This window comes from Oncorhynchus mykiss, chromosome 20 (genome assembly GCF_057628025.1).
Source record: "Oncorhynchus mykiss isolate SJ-2025 chromosome 20, ASM5762802v1, whole genome shotgun sequence".
In the NCBI taxonomy this organism is placed as follows: domain Eukaryota; kingdom Metazoa; phylum Chordata; class Actinopteri; order Salmoniformes; family Salmonidae; genus Oncorhynchus; species Oncorhynchus mykiss.
In genome coordinates, this window is record NC_143041.1 from 44608788 (window position 1) to 44631709 (window position 22922).

The 22922-nt window shown below is 43.0% G+C and overlaps 1 protein-coding gene across 15 annotated transcripts in view; it reads right to left on the reverse strand.

Moving 5' to 3' along the window:
• Nucleotides 1-1397: 1397 nt before the first annotated feature.
• Nucleotides 1398-22922, reverse strand: part of LOC110499553 (ribosome-binding protein 1) — a 39687-nt gene continuing 18162 nt past the window's right edge. For 3 of the 15 annotated variants that reach the window (XM_090213120.1, XM_090213122.1, XM_090213121.1), the window contains exons 10-28: nucleotides 17688-17805; nucleotides 17192-17373; nucleotides 16785-16819; nucleotides 16608-16695; nucleotides 16062-16099; nucleotides 15827-15938; nucleotides 15452-15489; nucleotides 15022-15112; nucleotides 14772-14809; nucleotides 14425-14560; nucleotides 14124-14213; nucleotides 13764-13856; nucleotides 13563-13634; nucleotides 10413-10484; nucleotides 9810-9905; nucleotides 9573-9665; nucleotides 6516-6557; nucleotides 6164-6403; nucleotides 1398-2898 (exon numbers count right to left, since the gene is read on the reverse strand). In XM_090213120.1, the coding sequence (XP_090069246.1) occupies nucleotides 2860-2898; nucleotides 6164-6403; nucleotides 6516-6557; nucleotides 9573-9665; nucleotides 9810-9905; nucleotides 10413-10484; nucleotides 13563-13634; nucleotides 13764-13856; nucleotides 14124-14213; nucleotides 14425-14560; nucleotides 14772-14809; nucleotides 15022-15112; nucleotides 15452-15489; nucleotides 15827-15938; nucleotides 16062-16099; nucleotides 16608-16695; nucleotides 16785-16819; nucleotides 17192-17373; nucleotides 17688-17805 (1713 nt within the window). In that variant the 3' untranslated portion in view covers nucleotides 1398-2859. Of the gene's footprint in view, nucleotides 2899-6163; nucleotides 6404-6515; nucleotides 6558-9572; nucleotides 9666-9809; nucleotides 9906-10412; nucleotides 10485-13562; nucleotides 13635-13763; nucleotides 13857-14123; nucleotides 14214-14424; nucleotides 14561-14771; nucleotides 14813-15021; nucleotides 15113-15451; nucleotides 15490-15826; nucleotides 15939-16061; nucleotides 16100-16607; nucleotides 16743-16784; nucleotides 16820-17191; nucleotides 17374-17687; nucleotides 17806-22922 lie in introns of all 15 variants that reach the window. The other 12 variants (XM_036956341.2, XM_090213119.1, XM_090213118.1 and 9 more) reach the window with 7 other exon arrangements.

The following is a 22922-nucleotide window of genomic DNA, read 5'->3' on the forward strand; positions in this document are numbered from 1 at the left end:
GAGGGTGAGGGAGAGCTTTGTATAGTTGGTCTGGAGTTTTTCCTCCTCAGGTTGCATGTGTAACATACTGGTAGAAATGAGGTAAAACGGATTTAAGTTTCCCTGCATTAAAGTCCCCGGCCACTAAAGGGAGATTACCCACTCGCCGTCGGATCTTTACAAGGCAACCAGAACTTCGTCTCTGATATCGGTCTCTTTCTCCTGCGAATGACGAGGACCTTGTCGGGTGTCTGAAGTAAATCCTTCCCGTCCGACTTGTTAAATAAAAAGTATTCCTCCAGTACGGGGTGAGTAATCGCTGTCCTGATATCTAGAAGCTCTTTTTCGGTCATAAAAAAAGGTGGCAGAAACATTATCAAAATCGGTCACATACACATGGTTAGCAGATGATAATGAGAGTGTAGCGAAATGCTTGTAGATGTATAAAATAAGGTACAAATAATGTGGAAAAAACACAATAGGTTAGGGGATCGTAGAACAGCAACCATCTCCTCCGGCACCATTACATATTATAAAGCTTAAGTTATTTATTAATATCTAAACTGCATGGGTAGGCAAAGCCAATACTAAAGTGTAATTTCCCATTTTTAGCATCATGTACGATTTGCTAACTTCAGCCTATATCAAGGTTAGTGCCTCCCATGGAATATATTATACAGAACACTAATATAAATTCAACAATTCAGCATGCAAATTACAAGCTTCCTCAAAAACTTGAGACATCTGCGGCATCGTGTTGTGTGATAAAACTGCTCTATAGTCCCAAGCACAAGGTGCACCTGTGTAATGATCATGCTGTTTAAAATCAGCTTCAAATTGAGAGACAAGCTTTTTTGTGCCGCTGGAAAAAAATGTTGGGGGGGGAACTTTTATTTCAGTTCATGAAACCAACACTATAATTTAGTTCGGTGTATAATAATCGAGGAGGGCGTGAAGCTGGCCCGCATGGCCACCACCCAGATCGGCAGTCTGCCCACATGCGAGCGCCTCACTGCATATCCTGGGTCCTGTTCAATAAGAAAACGTTTTGAAACTGAGTGCTACCGGAGTAATCTGTCAAATTAAACATCTGCCCGGCCCTCTGGATTCTTTCATATGTTTTCTACATTCCCAGTTTGTTACTCATGGGTGGGGGTGGGGGTTGTCACAGAATTCTTGGTCAACAAGTTAGCCAGCTAACTTTCCAAAACTGCTTTTAGTCTTAAGAAATCTCAACTTTAAAATCTCAACGACAACTAATATACAAACTTTTTTTTTACCTGATAAAACAGCACACATATCACTTGACTATCAGTTAGCTGGGCCATGTAATAATCCTGCTTTCTGGAACACATCCGTGGTTTGTTACATCAATCCTTGGTTTAAAAAAAAAAATCATCAACAGGTTCAGGCACGAGTCATAGCACAATAGCTACATTGTAGTTTTATTCTTTATCAAATTCATACATTTTGTGTTGGCAGCCAGCTACTGTATAACACAGTACTGAAGGAGGCACTCAACGTATTGCAGCCGTCCTGTGTACCTTAACTTCTTCCCCCATCTTTCATCCAACCAGTTACAAAAGACACAAAGCTGCACCCTATCTTCTCTCTATATAGTACACTTCTTTTGACCAGGGCCCATAAGGTTTCCCTATAGTGCTCTGGTCAAAAGTAGTGTTCAATATAGGAGAATAGGGTGCACAAAGTAATTGCACAGGTTGATGTACGTTTAAAACAAAACACACACAATCGTTCTCCCTTTTAACACTGTGGACTCTGGGGAGGGAGATTTCATTGTGACTATAAGGCGGAGGAGGTTAGCTCTAGTCCAGGGCGTTAGTGTGGTCAATATCGATACAGGGCATAGTGGAGTAACGCGCACTAATGCCCTGGACCAGAGCTAGTCTTAGGTATATAACTTCTGACATGGCCAGAATCGTTCATGAAGATGAATGCATGTTGGTCTTCAACGTTCTGCTTGCAGCGTAGTATCTTTTCTCCTCATCCTAGATCAACGGGAATTGCAGCAACAGATCAGTCGTTCCACGAAATGAGTGAGTTTCGCATCCCTTTGACATTTTAAGTAATGAATTCTACACCCATGTTGAATTTTAAAAGCCTGTTATACATTTCAATGAAACACCCTTTAGTAAGACCACCGAGTTCATTTTTGTTATATGAATAAGAATTGCTAAAGTGCTAAAAAACTCAGCATTTGTCCACCACAAAAAAATGTCTGGTGTTTTGTGGTGGAAAACGGAGTTGGTTGAGCAAAACCCGTTATCCATATATAGACAGGCTAGGTATGGTTTCACACTTTCATTCCCACCCCCCCCCCCCCCCTCAATTGCCCCTCCCTGTTGCACATAACAAGGTTCCAGTCCCCCAGTCACAAAGGCTGATTTAAGATGAAAATTGTCAACCCTGTTAAAGTCAAATCTGTTTACAATCCAACCTTGTTTACTTTATTTGGCACTTTTTTTATTTATTTACCACCGAGATTGGAAAACATTTTTTATTGTGTTGAACATGTTCTCTTTATGACAGAACGGAAAAAAAAATAATAATAAATCCCCCCCCACCAAGTTACACATTTGATAAGGCACCGAATTGGTGGAACGACCCAGAAAGATTTTGAGCCGGTTTTCCCCAGACACATTAAGCCTAGTCCCTGGCTAACACGTTTCTTTAAGGGAGATTCTCCACCGAGCATGTATTTCAGTTCCAGAAGAGGCTTAAATCAGCGTCCGGGAAACTGGCCCTTTGATTTTTTATTTTTAATAGGAGTTGCAGCAATCAACTACTACAGTACAATAACTAATAGTTTTGGAATGCATAACTATGATAATCATGTTTAAGTGTCACGTCTTCAGTCTCTCACACAGATGTTCCTTCCTTCAGTCCTGAACTCTCTTCCTGAAAGACAGAAGCAAAAAATATTTACAACCCACACCCAATCAATTAATACGTCAAATCAATCATTGATGGACATGACAACAATTTATTTATTTTTTTTAAATAATTACATAACTAGGGCTGTGGCGGCCATGAGATTGTCAGCCAGTGATCGTCAAACATAATTAAACGGTTAATTACCACGAGACCGGCATTTAAACACGTTTAGCATCTCCTAGCTTTCACGCACAGCCTACAAGCCACTGATGCAGACCTTTGGAATGTCTACATTTGAAAAAGTCTAATAAATCCATGTAATATAACCCTACACCTTCACAATACATCATTGATTTTAGACAGGTCTAAAGAAACATGATATGTGTGAGAAATACATTTTCCTAACAGTCTGGGACCGTTGTGGGATGCGATAGATCTCAAATTAATACAACAAATCGCATGAAAAAAAATAAAAAAATAAACTGTTAAAAAACAAATGAGGCTGATACAACAGATCAGAACGTAATAATATTACGCCTAATATTTCAACATTTTAAGCTCATTTATTCACATTATAAGCACTGAAAATGCGCACCTGGCAGTAGGATATAAGCGCGAATGTTCCAAAATGCAATCAACTCGCGGGAAAACATGCCAGTTAGGCTCAACACCGAGTGTAAAGCGGGTTAATGTGCTTAAGTTTTAAAATAAAGTTATTTGGCTACTTCAGTTGTGCTACAAAGGCCTATCGGCTAGGCTACATGAGGTGTGCGACTATGATTTGAATAAGTTGCAAAAGTGATAGGCTAATGTTGTCACCCATCAGACTATTCTTAAAGTTGTCTTTATATATACACTAAAATCACACACACAGAGTGACATTGGTTTTGATGTAGAATGGACCATTATCATGCACCTGTATTGAAAGAGGGGCAGCGGGAACAAATTACACGTCATCTATGCACTGAAATAGCAAACGGAGGAGGCTTTTCCCCCCGTGTGTGGTTCATTTTCATCCCAGCCAGATTGCTTCTCTTTACAACAGGAGGAGAGCCTATGTGCTTAATATTAGGAAATTTGAGAAAGAAAGAATGCCTAGCCTATAGAAAGCTGATGGGATCCTCCTCTTATTAAGAGGCCATCACTTCTGTTTTCTCCCGCAATTGCATAGCCTATAGAAATGTTACGCAACATGAGCTCTCATGACGAGTTGGATTTTCTAAAACATGTGCATTGATGTCAGAGTGATTAGAGGAACAATAGAGTGCCGACTACCAGGCAACTATCCCGTTTGGTAGGCTACTAATGACCATCAGCAGCATCAGAGCTTGGAGAAGCCTAGTTACCGTCACGTGGAATTTGACTGCGATCATGACTCGTGACCACCGTTGTGTAACAGCCCTATAACCACACCCATGTAGCAGTTAAACAGTATTAGGTGTAGTCATTCAAGCGAAGGTATTCCACTAAGCATACACATTCATTCAGAGAGACTTTATTTTAGTATGTTTCTGTGATGCCTGTGGGAATTGAACCCACAACCTTGGCGTAATAAAGCAGGGACGGATTGGCCTCATTAGAGCAGTCCTGTAGAGTGTTGTGGTTATTCTGCTCCAGAGTGAACTTTAAGAGCTGCTGGAGTTGTGGTGGCTGCTTGGCCCAGGTCTTTGTTTTTTTTTTCTCACATAATTTGTAATTCATTTTGTACATAATGTCGCAGCTACCGTTTCTTATGAACGAATAGAGCTTCTGAACATCAGAACAGCGATTACTCACCTCGAACTAGAGAAAGATTTTATATTTAACGAGTCTGACGCAAAGGGTATACTGCTTTGTCATGATAAGGCCAAATCCCTGTCATCGGCGTGAAGAAAAGACGGAGGGCGGGATGCCTTGTCAGAATTCGCTGACGACTAGGTAAAACACCACTACCCAACGTTCAATCATTGGAAAACAAATTGGACGATCTATGATTAAGACTATCCAACCAACGGGACATTGAAAACTGTAATAACTTATGTTTCACAGAGACGGGGCTGAAAGACGACACGGATCATTTAGAGCTGGCTGGTTTCTCCGTGCATCGGCAGGGCACTTACATCTGGGTAAGACGAGGGGACGTGTCCATTTGTCAAAGACTGCGGGTGCGCGATGTCTAATATTAAAGAAGTCTCGAGGTATTGCTTGCCTGAGGTAGAATACCTCATGATAAGCTGTAGACCACACTATCTACCAAGAGAGTTCTCGTCTATAATATTCGTAGCCATCTATTTACCACCACAAACCGATGCTGCCACTAAGACCGCACTCAACCAACTCTATAAGGCCATAAGAAAACAAGAAAAATGCCCGCTGTTTATTATTTATACATACCGTAATTTCCGGACTACAAGCCGCTACTTTATTCCCACGCTTTGAACCTCGCGGTTTATACAATGACGCGGCTAATTTATGGATTTTTCCCGCTTTCACAAGATTCATGCCGCCAATAAATTGAGCACCGTCACATAATGTGACGTAAATCGAGCGCGCTCAAACTTCCCATCATTCTGATTTACGGTAGTCATTTTGTCACCCTCATCATGGCAAAGACACGGAGAAATGCATATGATGCAGCTTTCAAGTTGAAGGAGATCGATCTGGCTGTTGGAAAAGGAAATAGAGCTGCTGACAGCGTGGAGCATTGTCAAAAAAATCCACCATCATCAACGGGTTTCGAAAGGCTGGACTGCTGCGTGTTGAAGAGGGCAGAGATCCAACATCGGATGAAGCAATTCTGAGGCTATTCAACTCAGACACTGAAGGAGATGACTTCAGTGGTTTCAGGGCACAGGAGGAGGAAGATAGTGACCAATGACTTTCTTGGTAGGCTACCGTTTACTGCTATTTTTTAAATTTTTGTTACAAGCCGTGTTTCGTTTAAAGGCTGTGTAAAGTTCATTTGTTTCAATGTACCGGTAGGCACCTGCGGCTTATAGACATGTGCAGCTTATTTATGTACAAAATACATAATTTTTTAAAATTCAGTGGGTGCGGTTTATATTCAGGTGGGCTTAATAGTCCAGAAATTACAGTAGTCATTTTCTCTCAACTAACCTGTGCCCCCGCACATCGACTCCCCCTGTATATAGCCTCGTTATTGTCGCTCCTTTTATTCAGTAACTTTTGCTTCAAACTGCATTGTTAAAGGCTTGTAAGTATTTCACGGTAAGTTTGTATTCGGTGCATGTGACAAATAAAATTGTATTTGATTTGAACATTCCGCTGAATGTGGCCCACGGTCATGTACCTTTAGCTGGGCTACGTCCTCTGTGTCAGCCTGTGGGGAGTCTCCTGCCTCTTTCAGAATGTCCAGCTGAGCCTGGAGTTCTACAGTCTTCTGAGCCTGGAGTTCTACAGTCTTCTGAGCCTGGAGTTCTACAGTCTTCTGAGCCTGGAGTTCTACAGTCTTCTGAGCCTGGAGTTCTACAGTCTTCTGAGCCTGGAGTTCTACAGTCTTCTGAGCCTGGAGTTCTACAGTCTTCTGAGCCTGGGGGGTCAAGATCATGTAAAATAAAAAAACACAAGTCAGGCTGTCTAACTAAACAGTTTGTAAGCCAATGTCAAAGTTCTGCCCTCTTCCGATTGGCTGTTGCACGTACCTGTTCAAACTCCTCTGTGGTTTGACTCAACTGGGACTGGACCTTGAGACGCACAAAACATTAGGATATAATGCATTACACACAGTGTCAGAAGATGAAGAAGTGGCTGGACACAGATGATGTGTCCCCCCCCCTGCCACAGACACAAATAGATAAAAGCATTAAAAGAGCTTGTAATGACTTGCGCACCAGCACAGACAGCCACCCACCCACACAGACACACACCCACCCACGCAGGCAGGCACACACCCACCCACCCACCCACGCAGGCACACACCCACCCACCCACCCACGCAGGCAGGCACCCACCCACGCAGGCAGGCACACACCCACCCACGCAGGCAGGCACACACCCACCCACGCAGGCAGGCACACACCCACCCACGCAGGCAGGCACACACCCACCCACCCACCCACGCAGGCACACACCCACCCACGCAGGCAGGCACACACCCACCCACGCAGGCAGGCACACACCCACCCACGCAGGCAGGCACACACCCACCCACGCAGGCAGGCACACACCCACCCACGCAGGCAGGCACACACCCACCCACGCAGGCACCACTCCACACCAGGCAATAAATGGCTCTACAGTGGAAAACTAAACCCAAGCAGTGAGTCATCATGCTTAGAATAGAGAGTGAGCCAAGCTGTGGTTAGGGCAGCTGATAGTCAACACACTGGGTGGTTAAAACAAAACGCAGCTGCTGCGTACGTAGAGAACTGGACAGACTGGACACACTGCCTATAATAATAATAATACATTAATAATAACACCGACAAAGTCAAGACACTGGCCTCACAACATTCTTGAACTTGAGAAACAACCCAGGTTGACAGTGACACACCCATGTCTGAAGCATAGGAATACCCATGTTGCTAGGCCGCTCTCGTGTGTTCGTTAGTTCGGCATATATCACACACAGAGTATCAGTCAAAAGTTTGGCCACACCTACTCATGGGTTTCTTTATTTTTCTTCTATGTTCTACATTGTAGAATAATAGTGAAGACATCGAAACTATGAAATAACCCATATAGAATCATGTTGTAACCCCCCCCCCCAAAAAAGGAAAGGGTTAAAACAAAATACATTTTATATTTGGGATTCTTCAAAGTACCTACCCTTTGCTTTAATGACAGCTTTGCACACTCTTGGAATTCTGTCAACCAGCTTCACGAGGAATGATTTTCCAGTCTTGAAGGAGTTCCCACATAGGCTGAGCACTTGTTGGCTGCTTTTCCTTCACTCTGCGGTCCAACTCATCCCAAACCATCTCCATTGGATTGAGATCGGGTGATGGTGGAGGTCAAGTCATCTGATGCAGCACTCAATCACTCTCCTTCTTGGATAAAGCAATTTAACAGGACTTGGTTTTTAACCAAATAGGGCTATCTTCTGTATACCACCCCTACCTTATTCACAACAACTGATTGCCTCAAATGCATTAACATTAAGGAAAGAAATTCCACAAATTAACTAGGCACACCTGTTGATTGAAATGCATTCCAGGTGACTACCTCATGAAGCTGGTTGAGAGAATGCCAAGAGTGTGCAAAGCTGTCAAGGCAACGGGTGGCTACTTTGAAGAATCTCAAATATATTTTGATTTGTTGAACACTTTTTTTGGTTACTACATGATTCCATATGTGTTATTTCATAGTTTTGATGTCTTCACTATTATTCTACAATGTAGAAAATAGTAAAAATAAAGAAAAACCCTGGAATGAGAAGGTGTGTCCAAACATTAGACTGGTTCTGTAAACAAAACAAAAATCAAACACACAGCCTTGTATAGCTCTGTAGCTCCTCTAACAGCCGGTTGCTGCTGCTGGAGTGAAACATGTTTTTATAAGCCAAGCGCGCAACAAAACAGATTTTATGGCCACAATTTTTTTAAAGGATCCCATGTTTTCTATTGCTACTATTTGGATTGTTCAACTCCTGATTGAAGCGCATCCTCCCCATTCACCTATTTTAAATGGATAGGCAATACAGTAGGCAGGCTATCAGCGCATCACCCACCACCTTGCAATCTAAGCTGGAGACGGTGTGCATTTTGAAATCATATACTTAATTGTTGGAAACCTGGGAGATTTCTTTTTTTTACTTCATATGATGAGAAATGTCACCTTTTGCTTCAAAGTCAAAAATCACACCATAGAAACGTGGAGGCAATTATTTGTATTTTATAAAGACTCATAAAGCCGTTGAAACCAGGATTTTTCTCCTCTTCTACTGGTTTTCAGAATTAAGTTTATTTCGTTGTCCAGAAGACAAAAAAGGCACCATCCGGGTCATATTAACGAGGCAAGCCAGTTAAGAACAAATTCTTATTTTCAATGACGGCCTAGGAACAGTAGGTTAACTGGCCTAGGAACAGTGGGTTAACTGGCCTAGGAACAGTGGGTAAACTGTCTGTTCAGGGGCAGAACGACAGATTTGTATCTTGTCAGCTCGGGGATTTGAACTTGCAACCTTCCGGTTACTAGTCCAACGCTCTAACCACTAGGCTACCCTGCCGCCCAGCCTAGTTGTTGCATCTTTAGATTCCCCCTCCATGTTTTTTAACAGAGATGTTTTTAAAAAAAATATCTCCGTCACATGAAACCGCTAACATCATTAGTTTTTTTCCCGAACAGTATTTTCCCACAAATGTCCTTTTCTTTGGCTGCTTCATTACAGTAGTTGTTATAGTAATATAGCCTTTTAGCTGTGTGGACGATAGGCTTGCTATTTATTGTTTCACATTTCAATTCATCTCTTAATAAACATTTTAAAAGCCCATTCTGTGTATGCATGCATAATCATTTCTATTGGTCACATAATTTTTACAATTTGGAACAAAATGGAACCGTTTGCTAACTGGTTGATGTGGGTCGGAAAGCCGGCAGCAGAATCGACTGAAACGTTCATTCATTTCATAAACCTTCCTAATTAGACTGTTCTGATGACTAGATTATTGTGCTAGCGACCAGTTTCCAGGACCCTCCAGCAGAGCAGACCGGCAGTAAAAAGGACGCCCCATGACCTATAACCTCCGATGCATCCTGACCTCTGGCTCCGATTGTCCGTTCTGTGACCCGGCCTCAGGGACCGCCTTCTGGCTCTGAGCGTGCTCCGTCGCCTCACTCAGCTGACCTCTGACCTGGAACAGGAAGCTCCAGGGGTTAGGGACAAGAGGGAGAGAACTGGGATACACAAACTGATACGCACACTAAGTTGACCTCCACTGGCGACCCGCTGATGTTCGAGTCAGGACCACAGGAAACAGGTGCGCACTCACACTTACCGTAGCCAGCTCTTCCCTGTGCGTCTGGGCCTGCGTCTGGGCCTGCGTCTGGGCCGACTCCAGCTGGCTCTGAGACTCTGACAGCAGCTTCTTCAACTGGAGAACAGACACACAGAACAGAGAGACTCCGTAATGTACTCCATTCTATGGTCACTCACTATCAGCCATGCGATTTAGTGAGACAGAACACAAAACAGCCTTGTCATATCAGATTATGTTTTTCCAGTGTACCGGTGACTGTTTCTACTATATGAATGTTGATGTGTATAACTAGTGTACCCATCTATGGTCTATATAATAATAATATGTTTGGTGGGTGCCTGTATGTGTCCTATTTCACACACACACACACACACACACACACACACACACACACACACACACACAGGAAAATGTTTTTTTTTGCATATCCCAACACCTTGAGCGACACCATCGGAGAGTGGGGTTAGGGTCTGCCATCATCAACGGTGACCATGGAGCAATTAGGGTTAAGTGCCTTGCTCAAGTTCACGTCGACATCTTTTCCACCTGGTCGGCTCTGGGATTTGGACAAGCTCTAACTGTTAGGCTGCCTGCAGGGCCGTAACGAATGTAGATGTGTACCTGTGCCATTTCCTCCTCAGTCTCAGACTGTTTCTCCAACTGGGCTTCCAGAAGCATCACCTGCTCCTTCAGCTGCAGAGAGGGGGAAAGAGTGAGGAGTCCATTACTAAAACAGCATCAGTCACTACACCAGCCCTGATAATTAAACATCCATCAGACAGACACTATACCAGACCTGATAATTAAACATCCATCAGACAGTCACTATACCAGACCTGATAATTAAACATCCATCAGACAGTCACTACACCAGACCTGATAATTAAACATCCAGACAGTCACTATACCAGACCTGATAATTAAACATCCATCAGACAGTCACTACACCAGACCTGATAATTAAACATCCAGACAGTCACTACACCAGACCTGATAATTAAACATCCATCAGACAGTCACTATACCAGACCTGATAATTAAACATCCAGACAGTCACTATACCAGACCTGATAATTAAACATCCATCAGACAGTCACTATACCAGACCTGATAATTAAACATCCAGACAGTCACTACACCAGACCTGATAATTAAACATCCAGACAGTCACTATACCAGACCTGATAATTAAACATCCAGACAGTCACTATACCAGACCTGATAATTAAACATCCAGACAGTCACTACACCAGACCTGATAATTAAACATCCAGACAGTCACTATACCAGACCTGATAATTAAACATCCATCAGACAGTCACTATACCAGACCTGATAATTAAACATCCAGACAGACAGTCACTACACCAGACCTGATAATTAAACATCCAGACAGTCACTATACCAGACCTGATAATTAAACATCCAGACAGTCACTATACCAGACCTGATAATTAAACATCCATCAGACAGTCACTATACCAGACCTGATAATTAAACATCCATCAGACAGTCACTATACCAGACCTGATAATTAAACATCCAGACAGTCACTATACCAGACCTGATAATTAAACATCCATCAGACAGTCACTATACCAGACCTGATAATTAAACATCCATCAGACAGTCACTATACCAGACCTGATAATTAAACATCCAGACAGTCACTATACCAGACCTGATAATTAAACATCCATCAGACAGTCACTATACCAGACCTGATAATTAAACATCCATCAGACAGTCACTATACCAGACCTGATAATTAAACATCCAGACAGTCACTACACCAGACCTGATAATTAAACATCCAGACAGTCACTACACCAGACCTGATAATTAAACATCCAGACAGTCACTATACCAGACCTGATAATTAAACATCCAGACAGTCACTATACCAGACCTGATAATTAAACATCCAGACAGTCACTATACCAGACCTGATAATTAAACATCCATCAGACAGTCACTATACCAGACCTGATAATTAAACATCCATCAGACAGTCACTACACCAGACCTGATAATTAAACATCCAGACAGTCACTACACCAGACCTGATAATTAAACATCCATCAGACAGTCACTATACCAGACCTGATAATTAAACATCCATCAGACAGTCACTATACCAGACCTGATAATTAAACATCCAGACAGTCACTATACCAGACCTGATAATTAAACATCCATCAGACAGTCACTATACCAGACCTGATAATTAAACATCCATCAGACAGTCACTACACCAGACCTGATAATTAAACATCCAGACAGTCACTATACCAGACCTGATAATTAAACATCCATCAGACAGTCACTATACCAGACCTGATAATTAAACATCCAGACAGACAGTCACTACACCAGACCTGATAATTAAACATCCAGACAGTCACTATACCAGACCTGATAATTAAACATCCATCAGACAGTCACTATACCAGACCTGATAATTAAACATCCATCAGACAGTCACTATACCAGACCTGATAATTAAACATCCATCAGACAGTCACTATACCAGACCTGATAATTAAACATCCATCAGACAGTCACTATACCAGACCTGATAATTAAACATCCAGACAGTCACTACACCAGACCTGATAATTAAACATCCAGACAGTCACTATACCAGACCTGATAATTAAACATCCAGACAGTCACTATACCAGACCTGATAATTAAACATCCATCAGACAGTCACTATACCAGACCTGATAATTAAACATCCATCAGACAGTCACTACACCAGACCTGATAATTAAACATCCAGACAGTCACTACACCAGACCTGATAATTAAACATCCATCAGACAGTCACTATACCAGACCTGATAATTAAACATCCATCAGACAGTCACTATACCAGACCTGATAATTAAACATCCAGACAGTCACTATACCAGACCTGATAATTAAACATCCATCAGACAGTCACTATACCAGACCTGATAATTAAACATCCATCAGACAGTCACTACACCAGACCTGATAATTAAACATCCAGACAGTCACTATACCAGACCTGATAATTAAACATCCATCAGACAGTCACTATACCAGACCTGATAATTAAACATCCAGACAGACAGTCACTACACCAGACCTGATAATTAAACATCCAGACAGTCACTATACCAGACCTGATAATTAAACATCCATCAGACAGTCACTATACCAGACCTGATAATTAAACATCCATCAGACAGTCACTATACCAGACCTGATAATTAAACATCCAGACAGTCACTATACCAGACCTGATAATTAAACATCCATCAGACAGTCACTATACCAGACCTGATAATTAAACATCCAGACAGTCACTACACCAGACCTGATAATTAAACATCCAGACAGACAGTCACTACACCAGACCTGATAATTAAACATCCAGACAGTCACTATACCAGACCTGATAATTAAACATCCAGACAGACAGTCACTACACCAGACCTGATAATTAAACATCCAGACAGTCACTATACCAGACCTGATAATTAAACATCCATCAGACAGTCACTATACCAGACCTGATAATTAAACATCCATCAGACAGTCACTACACCAGACCTGATAATTAAACATCCAGACAGTCACTATACCAGACCTGATAATTAAACATCCAGACAGTCACTACACCAGACCTGATAATTAAACATCCATCAGACAGTCACTACACCAGACCTGATAATTAAACATATCACACGAAGCATTATGATAAACCCCTTCAGGTGAACATTAATTAATTTATTAAACCTGTTCTATGCTTTGGTTTCCTGTCTTCAAGCTCTCTGCAGTCTCCTCCAGAGTATGCACTTGTTCCAGGGCCTAGTGTGAGTAGAGAGGGTGTGGTTTAGAACAGGGCCACAGACAGATACAATTCTACAGCCATGCCCAATGATTACAGAAGAGAGGAGATATAATTTTTTTTTACAAATTTAAACACTGCTACTTCACCTTCTTCAACTGGTCCTCAGAGTCGGCCATCTTGGACTTCCACACCAGCTCCTCCCCCTCAACACTCTTCTGAAGGTTCGTCAGCATTCCTTCCTGTGGTTGGAGAAAGATCCATGACATGGAGACCACAACTCGCTCTCACACACTTGTGTTTTTATGCAAGGAGGTGGTTTTGTTTCACATCTTTATCGATGCAGGCGTTGGAGGATAAATTAATCTATTTCCCATCCACACCTCTGTCTCTCTCAAACACGCTATTGTCTTTATTTGTAAAAAGGCTGTAGGCCAAATTTCTAGTTTATTTAGAGATGCGGGTGACTATAGACCAATTGGGCATGTTGTATCAGTGTAAGTCCTTACGGTTTCAGCCAGGACTGTCCTGTACTGGTCACACTGTGCCTGCAGTGTCCCGTGGCTGTCCTCTGCCTCCTTCAGTTTCTCCAACAGCTCCTGGAATCAAAACACCACAGACAGAACCAACAAGAAAGTCAATGGACTTTTGATTAAAAATTGTATATTTGTCTTCGGTGCTCTGGTTTACAGGTAAAGGGTAAAAACCAGACACTACACAGACTGCATTATACATTGTTAACATACTACATAACCATGACTTCTGTCAGACCAGACCAATCAATAATCATTTATTATGGCTCAGTCTTACCGGCAGCTCTGTGCTCGGCTGGGACTCTTGGCTCTGCTGGACCTGAGCGAGGATCTCCTGTACCTTCTGTGATTGGTCCCTGGCTTCCCTTAGCTCCTCTCGTAGTGATTTCATCATAGCTTCTCTCTCTGCCAGACTAATGAAGAACCAAGGGGACAGAAACAGTTTAGTTTCATTTTTCTTTGGAAGAGCCAGAATCCCATATTGCTTCATTTGTGTTGTTTCACTGTAAAGTGTATAGCCATTTTGAAGAGACTTTGAATCCAGTTTGATTTTGATTATCCATAAAGGGAAAGAAAAATGTCAAAATAATAAGTGGGTTTGGTGATGAGCAACGTTCCACGTACCTGGTTTGTAGCGCGGCCAGTTCTGCTGTGTTGTGCGACTGCTGAAACAACAAAACAGATCCTTCACTGATACAGATCACGTTGTTAGACAAGCAAGGAAACTATAGCCTGGTCACCAGATCTGTTTGTGCCGTCTTGCCAAAATCCTAATGGTCATTGTCATACCGAACGCCAATAGGAGTTGGCTATACAGCACAAACAGGCCTGGGACCAGGCTAAGGTGACTGTAGGAGAGGAAAGGGGAACGTACAGTGGTGCTGCTCTGGGCCTGTTCAGATTGTTCTTCGAGTTGAATCCCTTCCTCTTCTAGTGTTACTTCCTGGCTCTCACTCTTCTCCAGACTGGATGGAAGAGCACATGGTTAACCAGCGTTAGACAATGTAATACAGCTGTATGGAATTGATAGTTTTTTTGTAGAGTTGTGCACAAGACATAGGACTAGAACTACTATAACTGACAGTCCTATTCGAGTCACTGTTCTGTCCCCTGGTAAATGTATTACTGTGGAACAAGCCAATGTTCTGTCCCCTGGTAAATCTATTTCCCTGGAACAAGCCAATGTTCTGTCCCCTGGTCAATGTTCTGTCCCTGGTAAATCTATTTCCCTGGAACAAGCTAATGTTCGGTCCCCTGGTAAATCTATTTCCCTGGAACAAGCCATCAATAAAATGATAACATACCCATTGAGTAGCTGATCAGACTCTCCTGAGACATCAGCCTGGTAAAAAAAAAAAAAAGTTTCAATATTAAGATGACTTTATTGGTCTGCTTTATCCCAAACCCTCTGGGGAAAAAACACACACGTTGGAGCAGGGGACTGCCACACTGGGCGCCATGGAGCACTTGTGGTGGGAAGGTAAAGTGCCTTGCTCAAGGGCATAACGGCAGGCAAAGGCATCTAGGATTTGATATAAGCAACCCTTTGGTTGCCAGATATATATATTTTTTGCAGACTCACTTCTCTAACCACTAGGCTATATGTCAACCCAAGTTAACCACCAGAACATGTCAATATTCATAATGGAAAAACGGTCGTGTAAATATAGAAATGGTACCGATTTTAGCGCAAATCTTTGGGGCGCTACGGGAGAGTTTAGTAGTTGTTCCATCTCTTCTTTAAGCCGTTTCAGTTCTTCCTGAAGGGACACCACCAGGCATCTGTCCTCACTAAAATAAAATAAAAAGAGATAGACATGAGAATGTTCCGGTACGTAATAGCAGAATTAAACAAAGCTGGTGACTGAATCAAACGGATGATTTAAAACAGGTAGAGGGGGGACCTAGACGTACCTGTTAGGTGCCTGCTCGGTCTCAGCTGTAGTGACCTCCTGTCGCGACAGAGTGAGAAGATCATAAGAAAGACAAAATCTATAGTTTTCTCAATACCCTTCTTTGGAAACAAGAGGGCTCTTTCCAATGGATACAATTCTGCCTAGACATGTCTAAATAAATACATGTAAATATTCTAAACAGCTAGTGACTCAATAGAGAAATAACCGATTCAGCTAGTGACTCAATAGAGAAATAACCGATTCCGCGAGTGACTCAATAGAGAAATAACCGATTCAGCTAGTGACTCAATAGAGAAATAACCGATTCAGCTAGTGACTCAATAGAGAAATAACCGATTCCGCTAGTGACTCAATAGAGAAATAACCGATTCCGCGAGTGACTCAATAGAGAAATAACCGATTCAGCTAGTGACTCAATAGAGAAATAACCGATTCAGCTAGCCACTCAATAGAGAAATAACCGATTCAGCTAGCCAAAGTTCATGGCCATCCCACTAGCACAGTGACAACAGAACAGAGACTGTCTGAGAGTTGAGATACTTACGGCAGTCATCGCTGCCTCCTGTTTCATTTCTTTGAGCTGCTTCAGCTCCTCTTGGAGTGACGCCAGCTGAACGTCTCGGTCTTGAAGACTGGAAGAGAAATGATTGGTGTTGTTGAGAAAAGACCAACTCCACATCTATATAGAGAGAGAATTATGGAGGGACAGATCAGAAAGTACCTGATCTTTAGCCGTTCCAACTCAGTGGAGTTATCCTACAACACATAAACAAACATAAATTCAGAAATCTTTAGCAGTGGAGCAAGAAGAACAGTGGATAACATGGTTTCCACCTCCACGCCATCTCAGGACAAGATAATGCTTACTAGCCCCAGAGAGGTTTGGAAACAGACACTCCACACTTGTGATTACTTCCTGCAAATACTTTGAATGAATTTGCCACTCTCTCATTGACGGTGCTCTGAGTCTTCATCGTGGATGTTTACAGGAAGTAAATTCATGTTGAGTCTATGGGTTTTAATACTCTGGCACTACTAAGGACTGGCTCGCGCAGTGTGCAAGTCCTGGTTGGGAGCAGTCTAGGCTCCTACCTAAACAATATCATAATATCTAATCTGATAACTCACCTCCAAGTCCTCATTCTCGTCTCTGTTCTGGCTGGCCTCGAGAAGTACATTAATGGATCCCACCTGGTCCTCCAGCTGTGCCTTCTCCAGCTCAGTCTGCTCCAGCTGGGCTGTGAGGGCCTCCAGCTGGGCCCCACGTTCCTTCAGATCATCCTCTACACTGCCCAGATGGACCTGGAGATCTGGAGGGACAGCAGACAGCGCTACAAACTATCAACATTGTTTTAATCAATAGTCAAAAATACCTTATTTCACCTGCAATTTTAAAGAATAAAATAAATGTAGGTTAAGATCGTCAGTGAAAAATAGCGTGACTATAGGTGCCCTGATTTGTTTCCGTTGGTCAGCTTATTAAATCATCCAAATACATTAAGGTCGAACTTGAGGTAAGTTTCAGCACGAGTTTACATGGACTTCAATGGAGCACTTTCGTTTCATGTCCAGTTAGTCCACTGGAATTTGAAGAAACATGGCTGAAACGTGAATAATACTTTACCTGAAAGGGTGGTAGCATCCTGCTGGGCTTTCTCCAGGGTCCTCTGAGAACTCCTCAGCTCCTCACTGACCTCCTCCAGCCTCCTCTGCAGCTCCTGTTCACTCTCAGCATGACTGGCCTGATCGACATAGATAGTATTCTGTGATACCCTGAGCACGCTGTCACACTGCAGATAGTATTCTGTGATACCCTGAGCACGCTGTCACTGAAGTAAGTTATGGCATCCATCTTATGCCATTTAGCTGAAAATTTTATCCAAAGCAACTTAGTCACGCGTGAATACATTTTTACACATGGGTGGTCCCAGTGGGAATTGAATCAATGACCCTTGGCATTGCCGATCTGTACCGACTGGGCCTCTACTTATTATGGTCTTGCTACTGTATCTGCATGGCCTGCCTGATTATGGACGGAGGGTGCACACCTTACTCACCACCAGAGGGCAGCAGAGGATAAATACAATATCTCTACTACATTGTCCAGCAACAGAGTTAATAGGAACTATAAAAAAACTGACGAGCAAAAGAGAGCGAGCGCAAAACAGACGGATAAGGATACAGGCATGGCGTAAAGGGTATGGAGTGTATAAATTCACTGATAGGCCCTTTAATTACATAACATTCTGATGATAAACTTCCGGGCTGGTACAAGAAGATATCATAGTTAAAATGATTAACATTCTGATGATAAACTTCAGGGCTGGTACAAGAAGAGATCAGAGTTAAAATGATTAAACATTAAGTATTGACCGTCAAGTAAAAGACTCCACACATTACGATAAACAGCATTCCACTAGGATGTAGCTAATGTACCCATGATAAACAGCATTCCACTAGGATGTAGCTAATGTACCCATGATAAACAGCATTCCACTAGGATGTAGCTAATGTACCCACGATTAACAGCATTCCACTAGGATGTAGCTAATGTACCCACGATAAACAGCATTCCACTAGGATGTAGCTAATGTACCCATGATAAACAGCATTCCACTAGGATGTAGCTAATGTACCCATGATAAACAGCATTCCACTAGGATGTAGCTAATGTACCCACGATAAACAGCATTCCATTAGGATGTAGCTAATGTACCCACGATAAACAGCATTCCACTAGGATGTAGCTAATGTACCCACGATAAACAGCATTCCACTAGGATGTAGCTAATGTACTAAACACAGCTGGATTGGATGGATCCCACGATAAACAGCATTCCACTAGGATGTAGCTAATGTACTAAACACAGCTGGGTTGGATGGATCCCACGATAAACAGCATTCCACTAGGATGTAGCTAATGTACCCATGATAAACAGCATTCCACTAGGATGTAGCTAATGTACTAAACACAGCTGGGTTGGATGGATCCCATGATAAACATCATTCCATTAGGACAGGGGAGGGCAAACCTTTTGGCTTCAGGGCCACATCGGGGGGCTGCAGACCAATTGTTAAAATCAATATGCGGGGGACTCCAGAATGGCGCAGCGGTCTACAAACCCAGGTTCGATCCCAGGCTGTGTCACAGCTGGCGCACAATTGGCCCAGCGTCATCCGGGTTAGGAGAGGGTTTGGCAGGACGGGATTTCCTTGTTCCATTGCGCACTAGCAACTCCTGTTGCTGGCCGAGGGCAGTGACACAGCCTGGGGTCGCCAGGTGCACAGTGTTTCCTCTGACACATTGTTGCGGCTGGTTTCCGGGTTAAGCGGGCATTGTGTCAAGAAGCAGTGTGGCTTGGCTGGTTTCTGAGGACGCACAGCTCTCGACCTTCGCCTCTCCCGAGTCCATACTGGAGTTGCAGCGATGGGACAAGACTGTAACTACCAATTGGATACCACAAAATTGGGGAGAAAAAAATATATTTAAAAAATGTATCGGGGGCCGGATTGAAGTGCCCAGCGGGCCGGATACAGCCCGTGGGCTGTACTTTGCTTCCCCTTGCATTAGGATGTAGCTTATGTACTTAACACAGCTGTGTGTGCTAGCGTTTTAAACTGCTGGTCAGCAGCCTTAATAATAAGGGAGTCAATTTCACGCGATATATATTGAATAAAAATTTTAAAAAATCGTGAACGTGAAATAATGGATGTTGAAAATCAAAAAACAAATAATTGAAAGCGTTATGTTTAAAATTATAAACTAAAATAAGACATCAAAAGATTGCGCCGAAGAACATGGCTGACTTCTTACATTCTCCCAAACAATTGTGCAATTTTTTTCGTTTTTTTGGGTAACTTATTATTATTATTATTCAACCTCTCCCTGACCGAGTCTAATACCTACATGTTTCAAACAGACTACCTTAGGCCCTGTATCCAAGAAAGCGTTGGTAACCTTCCTAAATGATTAGTGCCCCGTAGCACTCACATCGGTAGCCATGAAGTGCTTTGAAAGGCTGGTCATGGCTCACATCAACAGCATTCTCCCGGACAACATAGACCCACTCCAATTCGCATACCACCATAACAGATCCACAGATGATGCAATCTCAAATCGCACTCCACACTGCCCTTTCTCACCTGGACAAAAGGAACACCTGTGTGAGAATGATGTTCATTGACTACAGCTCAGCGTTCAACACCATGGTGCCCACGAAGCTCATCACTAAGCTAAGACCTCTGGGACTAAACACCTCCCCCTACTGGATCCTGGACTTCATGACGGGCCATGCCAGGTGGTAAGAATAGTCTGCCACGCTGATCCTTAACACAGGGGCCACTCAGGGGGGTGTACTTAGTCTCCTCCTGTATTCCCTGTTCACCCACGACTGCGTGGCCAAACGTGACTCCAACACCATCAATACGTTTGCTGACAACAAGTGGTAGGCCTGATCACCGACAATGATGAGACAGCCTATAGGGAGGTGGTCAGAGAACTGGCAGTGTGGTGCCAGGAGAACAACCTCTCCCTCAATGTGAGAAAGACAAAGGAGCTGATCGTAGACTACAGGAAAAGGTGGGTCGAACAGGCCCCCGTTAATGTCGACATTTGGCATGGGTCCCCAGATCCTCAAAAGGTTCTACAGCTGCACCAGAGAGCATCCTGACCGGTTGTATGGTATGGCAACTGCTCAGCCTCTGACCATAAGGCGCTACAGAGGGTAGTGCGTACGGCCCAGCACATCACTGGGGCCAAGCTTCCTGACATCCAGGACCTACAGTTGAAGTCAGACGTTTACATACACCTTAGCCAAATACATTTAAACTCAGTTTTTCACAATTCCTGACATTTAATCCTAGTAAAAAATCCCCTGTATTGGGTCAGTTAGGATCACCACTTTATTTTAAGAATGTGAAATGTCAGAATAATAGTAGAGAGAATGATTTATTTCAGCTTTTATTTCTTTCATCACATTTCCAGTGGGTCAGAAGTTTACATACACTCAATTAGTATTTGATAGCATTGCCTTTAAATTGTTTAACTTGGGTCAAACATTGCTGGTAGCCTTCCCAAGCTTCCCACAATAAGTTGGGTGAATTTTGGCCCGTTCCTCCTGACAGGATTGGCAGGGTAGCCTAGTGGTTAGAGCGTTGGACTAGAAAGGTTGCAAGTTCGAATCCCCGAGCTGACAAATCTGTCGTTCTGCCCCTGAAGAGGCAGTTAACCCACTGTTCCCAGGCCGTCATTGAAAATAAGAATTTGTTCTTAAATGACTTGCCTAGTAAAATAAAGGTAAAATAAAATTAAAAAAAATTGGTGTAACGGAGTCAGGTTTTATAGGCCTCCTTGCTTGCAACCGCTTTTTCAGTTCTGCCCACAAATGATATGATTGATATGATTGAGGTCAGTGCTTTGTGATGGCCACTCCAATACCTTGACTATGTTGTCCTTAAGCCATTTTGACACAACTTTGGAAGTATGCCAGTATTGTCCATTTGGATAACCTATTTGCAACCAAGCTTTGTCTTGAGATGTGGATATATTGAAGCAACAATGTTCCTGCCCTCATGATGCCATCTATTTTGTGAAGTGCACAAGTCCCTGCAGCAAAGCACCCCCACAATATGATGCGGCCATCCCCGTGCTTCACGGTTGGGGTGGTGTTCTTCGGCTTGCAAGCCTCCCCCTTTTTCCTCCAAACATAATGGTCATTATAGCCAAATAGTTATATTTTTGTTTCATCAGACAGGACTTTTCTCCAAAAAGTCTGATCTTTGTCCCCATGTGCAGTTGCAAACCATAGTCTGGCTTTTTTATGGCAGTTTTGGAGCAGTGGCTTCTTCCTTGCTGAGCAGCCTTTCAGTTTATGTCGATACAGGACTCGTTTTACTGTGGATATAGATACCTTTGTACCGGTTTCCTCCAGCATCTTCACAAGGTCCTTTGCTGTTGTTCTGGGATTGATTTGCACTTTTACCACCAAAGTGCGTTCATCTCTAGGAGACAGAACGCATCTCCTTCCTGAGCGGTATGACGGCTGCATGGTCCCATGGTGTTTATACTTGCGTAATATTGTTTGTACAGATGAACGTGGTACCTTCAGGTGTTTGAAAATTGCTCCCAAGGATGAACCAGACTTGGAGGTCTACAATTTTTGTTCCTGAGGTCTTGGATGATTTCTTTTGATTTTCTCATGATGTCAAGCAGAGGCACTGAGTTTGAAGGTAAGCCTTGAAGTACATCCACAGGTACACCTCCAATTGATTCAAATTATGTAAATTAGCCTATCACGCACAGAACGAGCAGTATGGCTGGTGGCATTGTCATGCTGGAGGGTCGTGTCAGGATGAGCCTGCAGGCAGGGTACCACATGAGGGAGGAGGATGTCTTCCCTGAAACGCACAGCGTTGAGATTGAGCTATGACATTTTCTGGAATTTTCCAAGCTGTTTAACGGCACAGTCAACTTAGTGTATGTAAACTTCTGACCCACTGGAATTGTGATATAATTCACTCTAAGTTAAATAATCTGCTGTAAACAAATTGTTGGAAAAATGACTTGTGTCATGCAAAGTAGATGTCCTAACCGACTTGCCAAAAACTAAAGCTTGTTAACAAGAAGTTTGCAGAGTGGTTGAAAAACAAGTTTTAATGACCCCCAAACCTAAGTGTATGTAAACTTCCGACTTCAACTGTTTATACTAGGCGGCGGTGCCAGAGGAAAGCCCATAAAATTGTCAGAGACTCCAGTCACCCAAGTTAGACTGTTTTCTCTAATGCACGGCAAGCGGTACCGGAGCGCCAAGTCTAAGACCAAAGGTCTCAACAGCGTCGACACCCCCCCCCCCCCCCAAGC